This window comes from Drosophila ficusphila, unplaced genomic scaffold (genome assembly GCF_018152265.1).
Source record: "Drosophila ficusphila isolate 14025-0441.05 unplaced genomic scaffold, ASM1815226v1 contig_791, whole genome shotgun sequence".
NCBI lineage: Eukaryota > Metazoa > Arthropoda > Insecta > Diptera > Drosophilidae > Drosophila > Drosophila ficusphila.
In genome coordinates, this window is record NW_025064737.1 from 22194295 (window position 1) to 22211416 (window position 17122).

Consider the following 17122-nt stretch of genomic DNA (forward strand, 5'->3'; position numbering starts at 1 on the left):
ACAAAATGTATCGAATTCAGCCAGGTTCCATTGAATCCCCTCCAGAAAAATGTCAACAAATGGGAAATGGTGTGGTTGCTCTTGAAATTCTGGGTTCATTAACACTGTCCCTCAGATTTAAGGATAATGGCTTCGAATTGATCGATAAACAAGCATTAACTGGAACAAATCTTCTAAATATATGTCAATGAAATTAATGATCCTCTTGAAAGGTTCAGCTCAGAATCATTAGATTGAATTAGGTGTAATGGTTTTTGGAGGATATATCTATTTGGTTTTTTAATAACAAGAACGTGAACTCAGAAAAGTAGCTGGTAACTTTCATATTTTCCAGTAGTTTTTTATCTGCTTTCCACCTAAAACCACTTGTGTTTTTCCATCTGCACTTCAAAGAAATAGATCATTGCAAACCCAAGCTCACCCAGCTGGCGATCGAGTAGGACCACCCCAAAGGAGTCAAACTTTCCGGCCCTTTGTGCAGCGGGCGGAACTTCCCACCGAGTCGGTTCCACTTGAAGAGGTCGCCATATGGCGGCCAATAGATTCCGCCAGCCATGTCCTGGCCTGTTTCCGAAATTAATAATTGCAACATTTCGCGCTAAGTCAAACCAAAAGGAACAGAGTTTCACTGTTTTTAGAGTCACACATGGGCGGCACATTTGGGCGGCGATCCAGGAGTCAGTTGGTCAGTTTTATGGGTGAATTACCCGATCGGCAGGGGCGGCTCAGCATGAAGCTCATAAGGCCCGAAAAGGACAAAGCAAACAGGGCTAAACACCCACCCATGTGTGGGCCAGATGAGAGGTCCTTGCGTGCGTGACCGTTACAAACGAGCCAAACACGATGACTCAGTGCTATCTACTATAAAGTCGGAGGCCAGGATCAAAACGCGGGTGCGCAGGCGCGCGTCAGTTGGTCTGCAAGTCCTAACCCTTAAATGCAGCCGGCCAGCTCGAAATTCAGAAACTCAAACCCAAACTTCAAACTCCAAACCACCCTCTGTTCTAGTTTAAAGTAATGCCCAAAAACTACACCTATCTTAGAGTAGGAAAGTATAGGGAAACCAGCCGCTGCTGTCGCGCCCATATTGCCCAAAAGTTGTTATCCTAGAATATTTTTATTTTAATTGTTATGCTGATGTTGGCACGAGCCAACATATGTCCTGAAAAACATCCGTGTGGAGTGTCATTGACTGGCGCTGCTGCTGTTCTCTTTTTTGGCGCCCAATTCTGGAAGGAAAACTCGCCAGGCGATCGGGGGTTGTCGCTTAAGGAAAACTGTTAGTTCTGCCACCGCCACCGCACCACCATCCACAATATATCACCACCACCGCCGAGTGCCTTGCACCACCGATCAGCGGAGCGCAACCAAATTATGCTCAAGTTGCTGCAGCGCTTCGCTGACCCTGTCTTCTGGGTTTGGGTTCGGTTTTGGGTTCAGGTTAGCGTTTGCGTTTGCCTTTGGGCCTTCAACTTCGACTTCTCCTCAGTGGCGACCTTTTGGGCCGCGTTTTTCTGGAGTGGGAATGGGCCAAGAGCACGCGCTTGCACAGCCACAGCCATTTCCTCAACTTCCTCGAGTGCACCCGAAATGTAATGAGTTGGCCATGTCAGGTGCATGTGCATGTTGCACCAGGAGAAAAACCGCTTAAACTGTAATTAAAGTACACGTTTTCTTATCACTCATTATCCAACAAAACAGTTAATGAATAATATTACTTGTATTTTATTATTGAAAATAACTATTTGGATTCGAGTTCCATATTTTCTACAGAATCTAATCATTTTTTATAGATTGATATTTTTAAGAACTTTTAATAATATAAAAATAAATAAATAAATAAATATTAATAATATTAAATATAATATAATAGAAAGCTAATACAATATGGAAGTCTATTTCTATTAGGAATTCTTATATATATTTATTAAAGACTATTATATTTATAAATATAAGACCGTACAATTTTGGTACAATCTTTTGGTTAAGCCAGTTTTTGATCTACTTTTCAAATTCTTATCAACTTTAAACTCTAATACTCTTTGTTTTTTCTCCTAACATTTTCTTCCACTGCAGCCTCGAAATGACCCCGACCGCGACCCCAACCCTAAATGGGCTATGCATTTTCTTATTTTCTCGCTGTCTCCCTTCCACCACTTGGCCTAGACTCCCCGTCTCTTTTTCGTGCGCGTAATTACAGCGGCCAAGTCGAAGTTTTTCCTTATGGGCCAGGTCAAAGAGCCACTGAAACGCTGAACGCTGAAACACTGGGCCACTGCGACATCGAGCGGTGCTCATTAGACCAAAGCGTTTGCAGGTCGCGTTGAGGGTGCATAGACATCTGTAGACGACGTAGCACGAGCTATGTCCTTATGTTTAGCGCATTTCGTTGTAATAATTTGAAATTTTGATCAGGTGTTTCTTTTTATGCATTTTGGCTTTCTTTCCGCCGGGGAAGTGGAGTGGTAGTGGAAGTGAAAGGGGCGGGGAGTGCGCGGTTCAAAGGGGAACTATGAGCGTTGAGGTCGACGGACCGTGTAACGCAACTGCAAGTGGCTAACTGTCTTGGCTCAAAATGCTCAACAAACGGGCAGGAAACCCGGGGAAAAAGCGCGCAATTTCGGGTGGTTCTTGAGCTGGGCTATTTGGCATTTGAACCGTGTCGTGGGGTCTGCTCGAGGGAATGCCAAGAGTCTGATTTCGCAGGCCAACAGGTGTGGAAAGGCAAGCTGCAAATGTTTACCCGGTAAACACTCTGAAATAAACAAAGATCTTTCAAGTTAATATTAACCAATATTGCTTGTGCAATTGCTTGATTACCAAATCAAAGAAATGTTTTCATTTAAATATTTGTCTGAATGCATTTCCTGTGGCCCTATATATTTTCTGAAATATATGTTCTGAAGACAATGCCCACACTACACCCAGTTTTTCAGCTCAATCTGCATCGCCCACTCTCGGATATGTGGGCACTCCTAGTCGATTTGCTTGGCAACCGGCCTGAACAACCTGATCCGATCCTCCTTCGTCGGCATCGCTCTGAACTTATTGAGCAATTTTATTTTTTGGGCGGCAGACGTTGCATAAATAATTCGCTTGCATGGGGAGTCTGTGTGTGCAGACGATGAGTGCAATGCGAGTACTAATGAGTGCCAGATCAAAGTCAATTTCGGGGCCCACGTAAAGTCACGCAATATTGTGTGGAGGCAGGATGCCAGGATCGAATCAGAATGGGGAGCGTCGGCTTGGGGACCCAAGAAAATGATTCAAAGGGTTGCTCTAACTAAGAGTACTCTAAATACATGATATTATATAAAGATGGTAAGGTTGATAAATACTTTTAGTGTTCGAAAAAGTAAGTTGTTTATGTCACAAAGTGTTAAAGGGTATTTCTACAAGCGACCATCTCAGTTTTTAATGTCTCCCCAATTTGTTCTTGCAAATGTACTAACTTCTTTTGTTGTGGCAAAAAAGAGAGAAAAGCGTGCAGCGCACGTACCTACGAAATTATGATCCCGGCAAATTGAGTTCAGTTCTGGCTGAATGGGTTTTTGGGAGTGCTCACGAAAATTGCCGAAAAACGAGCGAAAACGTGCGATCCAATCGAGCACATGCAAATCGAAATTCAAGCTTGAAGAGCGAAGAGGTTTGTGGTCGCAACTCGAGTTGAAACTGATCCGCTTAACTCTGCTGACCGGAAAGTGCATTAAAAGCTGACCAGCGGACAATGGCTAGGAATTTAGGAAAGGTTAAGCGATCCGGTCCGGTAAAACAAACAACTCGAGGCCAGGACAATGGAGCACCCAATGCAGGCCCTTCTAATGCAATTAAAATTTCTTGTGTCGTAAGTCAAATGCGAATCGAAGCGTAACCCGTTGGTCAAGCCAAGTGTTTGTTTAGTTGCGGTCAGTTGCGTTTGCTCAAAGGATCAGCGATGGGATATTGTGTAACCGATCCCCGGAAAATCTTGCTCCTGCGCCGAAGGGGTCAGCAAATCGCGTTAGGGCATCGAAATGTTGAAATTAAGCGTTAAATGGAAAAACAAAAGCTTAATCTCAAGAACAAGGCAATGAAAAGACAAACTAGGCGGCGCACAAAGGAGTCATAATTGCGAAGGGGTCACTCATGCATTCGCATTCGCGGCACTGCAGGGGTTGCAATGGGTTGTAATGGGTTGATCGGATCGGAATAGAATCGGACCTCGGTGGGGTGGACACTTGAACCCGGAGCTGGTCAACGGCGCATTTTTGACAGCCACCGTTTTTATTCAGCGGCAACCGGTTTTCCATTTTTCTCAAGCTGCGGTTATTTGCAGAGTTTTGACGCTGGCCGCGTAATGAAGATAAACGATTTACAATAAAATTTTATTGTCCTTACACCACCGGGATTGCGAGTTTCAAGAAGCCGGTCAGGGATATTAATGATTGGCTGACCACCGCCAAGGACGAATACGTTGACCATGCGGGACAGGACCCTGCTGGAAATGCATTCGAAAAGGTGTCTAATGCGCAAATCCTGTTTAGATAGGACCCCCAGCATGAAGTTAACTTAACTGACAAGGATACTTATGTGATTTGGTTTGCTATGGAATTATATGATGGTTAGTTTCGCGACCCCTTCTTAAAAATAACCTACACTACAGTGTCGCCACCTTTATCATTTGACGTTTATTTTATGAACTATAATCCAAAACATTTTAAAATTTGTTTTGAAAGCATTCCTTGAAATGGTCACCTTAATTGGAACTCCACGATGGTTGCTGTCGATTTCAATGTCAAAAATTTCTGTTGACATGTAAAATAGTACTGTAGAGTAGCGCTAGATGACGTCTTTAAGTCATAAGTAGAAATTAATGTCTGAAATTATGTGGTCGTATGGTTAACTAATAAATCGAAATATTTAACAATTTTTTAGGTAAAATGCCTACTTTAATTCCAGAAGTGTTTTTTCCCTACACACAAGAGAAACGTGAGTCGGGAAAACCTGAGCTCCAAACCGAAGCACTTGAAATATTGGTTTATACGGATTTCCCCAAGCCAAGCTATGAAATCATCAATATAATTTATTAAATTCTGAAAAAAATTAAATTGATTTTGAATTTTGGGTCCATTGTTATTTTGTATTTGCTTCTATATCTTCTTATTGATTACTTAAAGCATAAATAAGCGGCTTCCCAGCGCAACATTATCAGTCTTCTTTAGTCCACAATGCAAACAGTATTTACTTCTCTACTGCTCCTTGCAGTTTTCTGCCTTTTTTACATCGGAGTAACTGCCGATTGCTGTTATGATGGAACAGACGTCTTTGAGACCGATCTCTGTGAGGATAGCATTATGCCCGATTTACTTTGCATTGGTGATATCTTTTAAAGTCCAGGCTAATAGGGAGATATTAACAAACAATCATGTATTAGTCCCAGATAAAATTGTATATGCCAAAAAAGTACCACCCAGTGAAAAAGAAGAAGTGCTAAGAAGAATTTATTTATGCTGAAATCAATAAAACGATATAAAAATCCAATAAATCTCTAAATTTTGAGGGTTCAAAAACCAATTTGTTTTGATGAACTTTTATCTGTCGAACGTAATCTTTATGATGAAATCGAGCTTGCAATGCTCGGCAATTAATTGTTGAGTCAAGGGGGAATATCGAGCCTGGGGCATCCCGCGATTTGATCGGATAATGTGCGGCTTAATTGCACGGAACTTGCCAAAATAGCGAGTAATGAGGGGGAATCTCACCACATTTATATGACAGGATATTGCAACCCTCAGGGGCAACCCCAAGATTCTCTATGGGGTGTCTGGGGTTCGTTGGACAAACCTCACATATGGCGTTCTATTTTGCTTACGCATCGATTAGCATCTGACTTCAATAAGGACCCCCAAAATTTGGGGAACTCCCTGGGGTGTCCACTGCTGACCAATGCCAAAAGGAAATACTTTTAACAAACTCTGCTCACTCGAGAACCCGGAGCACTTAAAAGCCCTAACCCCTCCAAAATTTTGGGGGATAAATCCTGGCTCCCAGTTTCTTTTCCCTTCATTTTGTTGTCTGCTCAAAGGGTTCTGGGAATTGCTGCCTTTGACAAACGAAAATATTTTTATTAAAATTAAAATGCTTACGCAAACCGAGGCAACGGGTTGCTTTTGTGGTTTTATATTTTTTTTCGGGTGCAATGGCAACCCTTGAAGCCCTTGTCTATGCATGAATTATGGGGAATCCCCGGCTGCCACATCCGTGCCATTTTATATTAATATGCAGCGCAGTCTAGCCGCAAAATTTTAATCTTTTTAAGTGAGACCACCAGCCGGGGGCCAGACATCGGCGAATCGTTTAATCTTTTTATTGAATTACCCTCCAGTTTTTGGCAATCGAAGGGATTTTTGCGGAGTCAAGTTTGCATCTGTTTGGCGGGCATAAACCCAATTTTGAATGGCCTGTATGTGACTGCCTCGTCTCCCGCGTATGCAAATCGTCATCGGCTTACTGTTGTCATAACAATTCCATTAACAAGGGCTGTCTGTCTGGTTTGGCATATTTATGAGCTTAGGAAATTGAATTGAATTATTCAGAGCGACAAAAAGGAGTCCTCTAATGCACATGTCGATTGTATCGTTTCCTAAAAATGAATTGGATTGGCAAGGGTTTCCTTCCATTTCTATTTCTTGATTCGCCAATTGTTAAATGTATTTCATTCCGAATGGCCGCCAGATCAGCCAATCATCTAAATAATGAAAACATTGGGGAAATGCCCAAAAACCACACGAATGTCTAGTCTGGTCGACGCCACATGCACCATCGAGCATAATAAATCCGATTCGTATCTGATCTATCCCAACATCAGGGGTTGACATTTAAATTAACACCCACGTGGTAATGTGGAGCTGCCCTTTGGGGGTTGAATCAGTTTCTGTCCGCAGGACTCGGCTTAGTCCTTTCGGTTAGCTGCTGGCAGTTGGTCGTAATAAAACGCTGTTGCTTTGGTTTTGACATTTAGTTTTATTTTTCGCTGTAAATTTTCATCGATACAAATGAAAATGGAAACTTGAGTATAACTATCGTACTATTCAATTTCGTTTAAATTACATAATATTAAACTAGACGCTTGCCATTATATTTCTCTGCTTTAGTTCCCCGTTTTGTTTGCTTGCTGGTATTTTCCTTTTTCGTTTTGTTTCCCTCATTGGTCTAGTTGGTGTTTTATTTTTACACAAATCAAAAGGTCTCTTTGTCGGGGATTAAGCACTTCAACTAAACTCTATAAAGCAGGGGGATCGGCTGGTTCAGGGAACATAGAAGATATAGTGGCGACAGAGGGTCGAGCACTGAACAGAAATGCAACGATAATACAGCAAAGTACGTATTTATAAAGTGGACTAAACCAAACCGTGTAAACTAGTAAATTAAATTAGAGACTTCACTAGAATCTGTATGTTTACAGTGTGACAGTGTGTGTTTATTTCTCCATATGTGTTGGTGTGTTTCTCTGCGTGTGTATGTATTGGTGTTTCGTTTGAGGGAGATGATGTCAGATGCCTTGGCGAAAGTTCAATATAATTGAAATGTATGTTTGCTTGACTTGTTGGGTGCAGCCGCTGGCTTTTGGAATTGGATTAAGTTTGTTTTTAAGATTTTTAGTATTTCTTGTGGCTTCGGCATGTGAGGATGCCCGCTTTACTCCTTGCGCGCCTGACGCTTGCGTGCTTTTGTGGTAGTTTCCTGAAAGATATATAAAACAGAAGTCAGTATGGTTCTTTTGACTTTTGTTTTGTAACCCACCTCAGTCTGTGCGGGCTCATCGTCGTTTTCCGCCGCCTTGGCCTCATCTTCGTTATCATCTAAATCAGACTTTTGGCTCTTTTTGGGACTAGCGGACAGCGGCGTGCTCTCCTTGCTGGAGTCTCCTCCAGCGGCCCGATCGCTCTCCCTCCTCCTCAGCCTCGGGCTCATCGTCGGGCTGTGGTTCGTCTGTCTTCTTGGCTTCGGCAGCCGCCTTCTTGGCAGCAGAGTCCTGTGACAACAAGCAATATTAGAAAATCCCTCAAAAAGGCAACTTGATTCAAAGCTGAAGAACAAGCTACATTACCTGACTCTTAGCGGTACCAAATCTACAGTAGATGGTGAGGGCAACCAGCGCCACAAAGACCACCAGGCCAATGCCCCAGATCGAGGGATAGGCCTTGGCTAGCTCGACTACCTTATTCACGAATGAGTCCTATGAAATGAAAAAGCCAAATGTAACAGTAGCAATTACGGGTGCAAGGTGCAAAAGGCAAAGATGAGAGTGTACATGTGGGTGTATCGTACATATTACTAAGTTAAGAGCGAAAGATAAGGCCGAAGGCCAACCTCTTTGGCGCGACGGTAGAGATAGAAGACATAGCAACTGGCCGGAATCAAAAGGTACAGGAAGTACAGGGCCCACCAGCCGGGCTTGTAGTTCATGCGGCGCATCAGGCGGTGCCAGAAGGTTTTCTTCGGATCGGATAGAACAGTGTCTCGATTATGTTTCTCTGTGTGTTTTGTTGAGGGAGAAAGGAAAAGGTTTAAGCCAAAACTTACCGATTCGCGGTCGATGTAGCGACGCTTGATGTCGAAGCTGTTGGCGGCAAAGTCACGAGCCACGTCCACATCGTCGGTGATGATAAGATTGTCGAAGAGAATGTCACTGGACATGGACCACAGCTCCAGACCCACAGCGCTCTAAATAAAATAAATTTTGATACAGTAAACTGTATGCATAAAATCATGAAAGTAGCACTTACGATTGGGGTCATTTGGAAAGGTTTCAGATCCTCAAAGAAGTCCGGATTGACGATCTTCCTGGGAGCCCACTTGCCCTGGTAGTTGGGGTTCTCGATCATCGGTGCACGCCACTTGCCCTTGTAGTTGGGGTTGGGGATGAGTGGAGCCTTCCATTTGCCGCAGCCGGGTGCCTTCTCGCAAACAGGGTTGTCCACCAAGGGAGCCTCCCACTCGCCGTCGATTTCGGCATCCCAATCCTCGGGTTTGCTGGCCGTCGGATCGAAGATCATATCGGGCTCATCCTCCAGCCAGCCATCAGGCATCACGGCGTTGGTGTCGGGCAGTTGAGGTGGGGCATCCTCGTCCCAATCCTCGGGTTTTTGGGCTGTGGGATCTGGGATCTTCTCGCGCTCGTCCCAGGATTCTGGCTTGTGGTCATTGGGGTCATCAATCTCCGCCGGCGGGTTAACTGGCGGCTTGAAGTCGGTCAGCAGGGAGCCCTCGTTTATGATCTTGTGATCCACGCGAATCTCGAAGCTGTTATCAGGTCGCACCACCAGCTGGTAGAGATGGGGTAGCTTGTCCTTGAATGGCTCTTCCAAACGATTCCTAAATGACCAAAAGTCCATTGGTTAACGATGGGATTATAAATATACTGCTTATCTCCCCCTTAAAAAAGTCAGCTCATCAATTGGTACAAAAGTCAAAATTAGTGACGATGGGAAACGCGGGTGATAATGGTCTTAAACTGCAATAGCTTCAGCGAGCAAAGGTGATTTTGGAGTAGATATGAATCACTTTAGATTCTGAGTTCGCACAATTGCATATATCAAATTCGTTTTATCAGCTTTTTTTTGAATGGTTTACCCCGGGGGTTTTTGCAAAATTTACTGAGCACTTGCGAAAACAAAACAAAATTACTTTTCAAAGTAAAACTCTAATAGCTCGAAGCAAAACTGCCAAGGTTTATGGGGAACGTTATGGTTTTTGTGATGAAAAGTCGAATGCTCTTTTGTCACACATAGAAATAATTATTACGCTTGAATGAGCTTTCGTCGCTTGATTACCCATCTCACAAAGAGTTGTTTTCGCTTTATGGACTCACTTTGGCTTGTTGCAGTGCTTCTCGGTGATGGTGCCATTAATTGGATTGACGTGCCGGAATATGAAGTGCATTTTCACATCGTTGCCGCACTTGTCCGGTCCAAACATGATGGTATAGGGTGTCTTGTCATTGAACTACGAGTAAACAGATGCGAATTCGGGGGTTGTTTATGTTTTTCGGTCTGCGGGGTTCAGTCAGCTATGAGCTATGAGGGCATTGCCTCCCGCACTTACGGCTTTGAGTTGTTCCGTATCTTTTCCGGCAGACAGAAGCTTCAAATACGAACCACCGCACTCCTGGCCCTCCTAAAATAATAAAAAACAACGTGGGGAAACCGAGAATTGGGTCAGTAAGCGGGTATTAATTGGATTTGCCCGCCGGCTGATGCAATCCCAGAGCGGTTCGATGCGTGACGAACCTGCAACGTGACCTCGTACTGCACCACCAGCGGTTTGTCCGGCTTGAACTCGAAGGGCTTTCGCAGTGGTGCGGATATGGCCGCATGCTTGGCCTTCGACTTGAGCACCAGACCCAGGTCATTCGCCCAAACGATGCGCTGGGGAGATTCCCAGTTCCAGATGCCGTCGTACTTGGAGATCTCCTCGGCAATGTCGTCCTTCTTGGCCTGCGACAGAACCCACTTCTTCCTCGACTCCTCCACGTCGTCGAAGTGGTCTGCAAAGTGGAACTTCTTGGCATCGATTACTGGGCTTTCGTAGGCCAACTTGTCGTCTTCCTCAGTGGCAATGGGTTCCTCCTGAAATACATGTTCAAACATTAGATAAAGTGCGATAAAATCCGGAACACGCGGTTGTCAGTGAGGGAAAGTGATAAAAAGAGAGAAAAATGGGTGGCAGACGTGGTCTTAAATTGTAGAACGCTACACCGGTGGGCAAAATAATAGCAAGCAAACTTCAAAAGTGGATTTATTGCTTCCCCACTGAGGTCATGACATAAATAAGTGCATTAATCCTTCTGGTAAACTAGTTTACTTGCGTAAACGGGACGATTTATATTTTTCAACTTTGGCGAAGTTGTTGCTAAGCATAAATTTCGAGTTAATTAAGCGAGAAGTTTTGTCAACCGAATCCAATTGACGAAATCTAAACCGATTGCATAGTCAGATAAAAGTAAAATAATGATGAATAAATAAACAAAGTCAAAGGAATATGCCATTGGAGCTCATTTAAGTAACTCTCTCTTAAGTGATGTAACCTGTGGAGTTCGAGGTTACTTTGCAGTTTTACGGCTGCCATAAATATGACTGCTATCTTTTTGACCTCATCTGTGGGTAAACATTTTCCCTCGCATTTGATTTGTCGGTGGAAAACTCAACCACACTCGCATGCTAATTGTGGGTCATAAAACGAAAACGCCGGCCGCACCACCCCCTGCCCCCTTATTAACCACCTCCGCCCATGCTCTTCTAGTAGCTTCTACTGACGTGTACTTTTTCTCTCTTTTATCTTTCGGATCGCATGGCGGTACTCACCTGCACATCTTCCACATAACCGTCCTCGAAGTCATCTGATTCCGAACCCAAATCGGCGGCTTTAGCCGCACTTATAAGCAGTAAACCGCAGGCAAAGAGCAACGCCAGCGTTGCGCCCCGGTTTCCTCCCATTTTCCTCGCCATTTTCAGCCACTTTTTTCTCAGCTCGCTGGGATTTTCTATCCGTGGTGAATGGAAAACCAAGGATTTGATTGTCTTCCCCGCTTGCGCTGTTTTTCACCAATTTTCCCGAACGGCGAACTGTTGCGGAATAACGAGAATCGAGATCTGGCACGTCGAACTATTTGTAATTAAATTAAACATGTAAATTATACATTTTCTGATTCTCGCTGCCTACTGTGTTCCTAGAGGTGGTCTGAAATCGATTCACACATTCTTACGATTTTCCGGGGATATCGATTTCGCCCCTCAGACGCAATCCTTGGTTCGGGCCCCGATTAAAATAGTAGCTGTGAACCAACCCCCTCAGTAAGATTTTTAATTGCATACTTTTTACTGCTTTGCTTAAAGATGAGAATTGCAGTCAAAGAAAGTAAGCAAATTTTCAGCAACACCGATATTCCAATAATTTGAAAGGGAATGTCATTAAAATGTCGAAAAAATCGACCAAAAAATAATTTTCAAAATTTTGACGCAACTGTTAGTTCACGAGCATTTAGAGGTATTACATTTGTAAATCTAACAATATATATCAAAGTTATGGCCTGCCAAGTGCTGAAATTGGTCATATTTCAGAACATCCATTTTTCCAATGCTTTGAAAGGAAAAAAATAATAAAAAATTAATTAAAAATTTAAAAGCACTTTGTTAGAGCATCAATCAACGAGTATTTCGAGCTGTTTTGTTTATAAATCGGAGCCTATAAGGAAAAGTTGTGGGCAATAAAGTGCAGGAGCTTGTTCATTTTTGGCAAGCCAAATTTTAAAAAAGGTGTAGGTTGTCAATTGGGGTCGTATCATAACATTAATTAATAGCACAAAAAACCTCCTCTAGGTAAATATTCCCCCGATGACCGTTTTGAAATTAATATTTCCGCAAAGTGCTATTCCATTGAAATATTGGCATACATTTGTTCAACAATCGGACATATCTGATTCAAACAAATCGTGGTATAAAAGTAAGCTTGCCAGTTGCAATTATTTTAAAAGCCCGGTGGCTCAATTAATGTGCCACCATGGCAATGACTAAGCCCGCAATAAACTTGATGGTTGGCAAAAGTTTCCCTTTCCAGTATTTTGTTGTGTAAAGTAAAGTGGCATGCATTTGAGCATAAAATTATAATAAAAATTCCTGGCTTATTGAGTGAGTTTGTGTGTGAAGCGAATCTTTCCACAGAGAGAAAACTTTCAACGGCTTTTTTGACCGATATAGTTTTCTGATATTAAAAATGAAACGATTCCGTGTTGTTGCTAAATAGATAATTGTTTAAGGAGTATGTATAATGAATACAATTTCCTAAGTATATTGATTGCGGGCTTCGCATCCTTTTACTGAGGGAAATTATCTGCGGCACGCGTATCTCTGTTTCTTTTTCCATCGTTGCCATTGACAGTTTTTTGTTTTCTTTTATTTTTTGTTTGCAACTGCATACAAAAAGCTTTCTGTTTAATGGAATATTTAACACAATTTAAAAAGTTTTTTTCTAAAGACAAACAAAGACTCGGAAGCACACATGGGGGAGGTATATAGTTGGTGGGCGGGCCGAAGAAGAGGCAACTTTTGTTGCAGCTTCAGACTGGAGAAAACTAAACGCGTGCACATACACGTTTCTTTTTTTTTTTTATGGAAATTGTGTAATGACAGTTAATGAGGGTCCCTGCAGTTCCAAAAGTGGCTTTTCGTCGATGAAATGGACGACGACCCACCGATGACAGGGGAAGCAGCCACTGGTGGCTATCCGATGACAATTCATATAGTCATTTGTATGGGATCGCCGGTTTTGTCATGCATGACGCTCTGGATGACAATTTTGTCCGTTTCATCGAACGAGTCATCGGTGGCTTATACGAATTTTGTATGGAGAAAATTCGTATAAGCCATTGATGATTTCGTTGGTGACGTGGGGGAGACAATTTCATCGATGGCTTTTGGGAGGATACCCTTAGTGAAATCATTAATGTCAATGTCTAAAAATGTCATCCCCAAATTCATATGAAAAACAATATATATATATTTATTTCTTTTTTAATTTTATTAAAATATCTTATTTTATAACATAAGAGATAAGTTGATAAATAATATGAAATTCGAAAGTTTTTGTTTACCATTTATATGTGGTTACAAATTAAAATGGCTTCTGACGAATATTCGCAGGGCAGCGTTTTGCGTCCGTCTCCCTTGAAATGGTATAAAAAATATTTTTATTATTACATATTATATATGACTTTTATGATTTAAAAGCAAACTTACCTTTCAAACGAATGTATCGGACATATGGCTGAATATTGAAAATATTTAAGAATATTTAAATAGGTTTTTAGTTAAAAAACATACTATTTTTATAATCTTATCGACACTTACATGATTTTTAAACACTCTCCGCTGCCCGTTGCACAAATTAAGAATTTCACAACCAATCGTCAACGCACTACTCAAAAGAATGACGCAGGTCAATTTCAATTTTCACCCTTTGCTCCGTTTTTTTTCGTTTTAGTATACCCTTCTTTTTTGGGTTATAGCCGACCATAAATAACTCGCGAGTTACATATGTATATTATTTCCATATTTGTAATTAATGTTATGTCATGTGAAAAAACAATAAGCATTTTTATTGCCGAAACGAAAAACTTTGCGATTGCAGTGGTTAATTCTTTGCGCTGGTTTTTATTAGTCGAATAGCGAAAATAAGACGAAAGTTGCGGCGATGCGCACGATAAGGAGTTCAGATTTCAACTAAACTTTTAATTTCATAAAATTCTCTTACATGCCTATACCTAAAGTACTGAGCGGGAGATCGGCGGCCGAATTCGCCTGAGCGAGAAAGCTTTATTAAGCCCCGACCCCCGCTTTACATAAACATAACAAGAGAACTCTCCAAACATGGTTACCTTGGTTCAATAATTTACATAATAATGTATATATAAACTATATTATATATATAAGTTTATATATATATATATATATATTATACCTAATATATGAAGAACTTTAGCATCAAAAGAGTATACATAAGTCGAGCGCCGCTCAGCCATATTTCCCATCGAAACCCAAATTGTTTCTAACGGAGAATGACAACATTGCAATAAAAAAAACGAAGACAAATTTGGAGTCGGGCCGCCGTCGGATGCAAGCAACGATTCGCATTATAAGAGTGAGAAGGAGAGGGAAACTTAGGAATATCCCTTTTCCTTTCCTACACACACGATTGCTTAAATGACACGAGTCACCAGGTGACAGCCAGAACTGCAGGGGTACTACATAAACAGACACAAGCACACATCTTACACATACCTTTCGAGAACCTCACCTGTGCATAAACAGCCAGTGTTGTCGAGTGTTCCATTAACAACGAGGCCAGCTTACCAACACTTGAGCTGGATTTCTCCTCACGCTGTCCACTGTGGAGGAAGTGAAAATTTGTGGCAATTAAATTGTTGGGAAAACTTTTCCAAAATGAATAAAAACCTTATTAATAAAAAACTTATTGTATCAACAAACTAAGCAGCACAAGTTATACGAATTTTCAAACTGTATTTTTTAATAATTGGAATACATTAGCAAAAGTGCCCAAACTCGTTTGGAAGTATGAGCTGGGCTAAATCGTTGCTAATTACGAATATAAAAAGCACTTTTTAGATTCCCGAAAGCCTTTCACTCCAAGTTTCAAACTCCTGGGTAATTTATAATAACATTTACCTAGCACATAAATATCCCCGCCTCGGAAAGAAATTACGGGCGAGAGGAGCCGTCTCCCATTGTGCTCCTCTTTCAAAACAGCAGCTCTTGTCTACACGAATTACTCAAAAAACATACTTAACACACTCACCCTCTCAAAGGCATTAATGGAGGGGGCGTCGAAAGTGGGAGCGGCGGGAAAACGCGGGGGTTTTCGGAGAAAGATGAATGGGGAGGAGCTGCGACTGCGGGACATCAATGTTGATGGCATACCAGAAAAGTTTTGTTCTAAGCTTTTGGACAGCGCCGGCAGAATCTCAAACATTTTCACCTGCAAGCAAATAGCGGAAGAGAGGTGTTTTCCGGGGTGAAGGGGGGTGTTTTGGAAAATGAAGAGCGGGTGGCCGTGGGTTTTCCTGGGGTGGGAGGTGAAGTATCCATGTGTGAGAGAGTATCAAAACATATGAAGGAAGCGCCGCTACAAGCGCACGAGTTCAACTTAGTGTGTACTTAACTTCCGTTACACGGCCACCACTACACCTGCACACCTCACCCACACACTCGCGCACACATCCTTTCACACGCATGGCCAGCGGCTCACATATACTCACACGCAGAGAAAATGGGAGTGCAAGAGATAATAATATATTTTAATAATAGCGTATTTTTTGGCTAATTTGCAATCAAGTATATTAACCACTTTTCAAATATGTATTTATATTTGACTATTTTTCAGAAACCAATTAAAGACTTCAATTTTATTGGGTCAAGAGGCTTCATCCTTTTTTATATTAAATCAAGAATATATTTTTACAGTGAACGTGTTTGTTTGTTTATGCCAAAAGTGTTGTAAAGTGCGGCGCTTTGTCGGCAGGAAACGCTGAAAATTTATTACCGGACAATTTTGCCGGGGGCATAAAAAAGAGAGCCCACCGAAAAGGGGGCGGGGCAAGCCTAGTCTCCCCTTTCTCCCCCTCCCCGCACACATGCATATGCATAGTTTGCTGGCCGTAAGTGTATGCAAACATGCCTAAAAAATCTGGAACAGTCGAGGGGAAAGGAAATGCGGGGCGAGGGCGAGGGAAATGTGTAAGCAGGCGGGCCATTTTCCATTAAAAATTCAAAATGCCCGACGCCCTGCCCGCCATTAACACCCAGGATAGATTTGTGTGTGTGTGTGTGTGTGTGTGTGTGTTTGGGAAGTGGGGGTATCTGTGAGTTCGAGGGAAAACCTCTTTAGTGCCCTCCCCAGCTATCGTTTGCTTTTCCTTTTCTCCGCTTTAAACACCTCGTCTTCTCACCTTTCGAATGGGGTTTTCTCTATGTGTTGAGGAATTTGCAGCGCCGTTAAAACTGAATTGATTTGTTATTCATGTTTTCTGACTTATGGCCAACACTTTCGGCTTTCCGCCTACCATTCAATTGACGTGGCCAATGGCGCCGACTTTTCCCCATCGCCGTCCTCCACTGGAAATAGTGAAAATTTAATGCAGGCACTGAATTCAGGAGCGGATTTTCAAAGATCAGGGAAGATAACAATGTAGATTATGTTGAAAGACTTTTTTATAAAACCTTATAAAATTAAAAAAAATTTTGAATGTTTAAATGTGTTTTAAATTATATAACATTCTAAATTCTCTTTTTTTTTTAATTCCTTCCAGAACTACATTTTCTCTTATCTTAATCTGCCCCCGGGCTTACCCACAATGTTTCCACAAGGTTTTGCCGGAGCCTCTTGCTTGGATTTTATATTTATTGAATTGCCGCACGGGGAGCATTTAGTGCGTGTTTCAGAATCTCGAAAAAAAACACAGAACAAGAACACAGTGCCTTGCCGACTTAAATAAATACTTGTATACACTAACCTATTTATGTTGAATATAAGTAAAAAGTATTTTAAATAAAATTAAATCTGTGTTATG

The 17122-nt window shown here is 42.0% G+C and overlaps 1 protein-coding gene across 1 annotated transcript; it reads right to left on the minus strand.

Moving 5' to 3' along the window:
- Positions 1 to 6982: 6982 nt before the first annotated feature.
- LOC108086584 (calnexin) lies at positions 6983 to 11728 on the minus strand. Its single transcript, XM_017183542.2, is given in 10 exon segments — positions 6983 to 7722; positions 7783 to 7930; positions 7932 to 8014; positions 8090 to 8218; positions 8566 to 8706; positions 8769 to 9357; positions 9854 to 9987; positions 10087 to 10158; positions 10272 to 10610; positions 11346 to 11728. Coding segments are annotated over 10 exon segments (1824 nt in total). The 5' UTR covers positions 11490 to 11728; the 3' UTR covers positions 6983 to 7677.
- Between the last annotated feature and the right edge of the window lie 5394 nt (positions 11729 to 17122).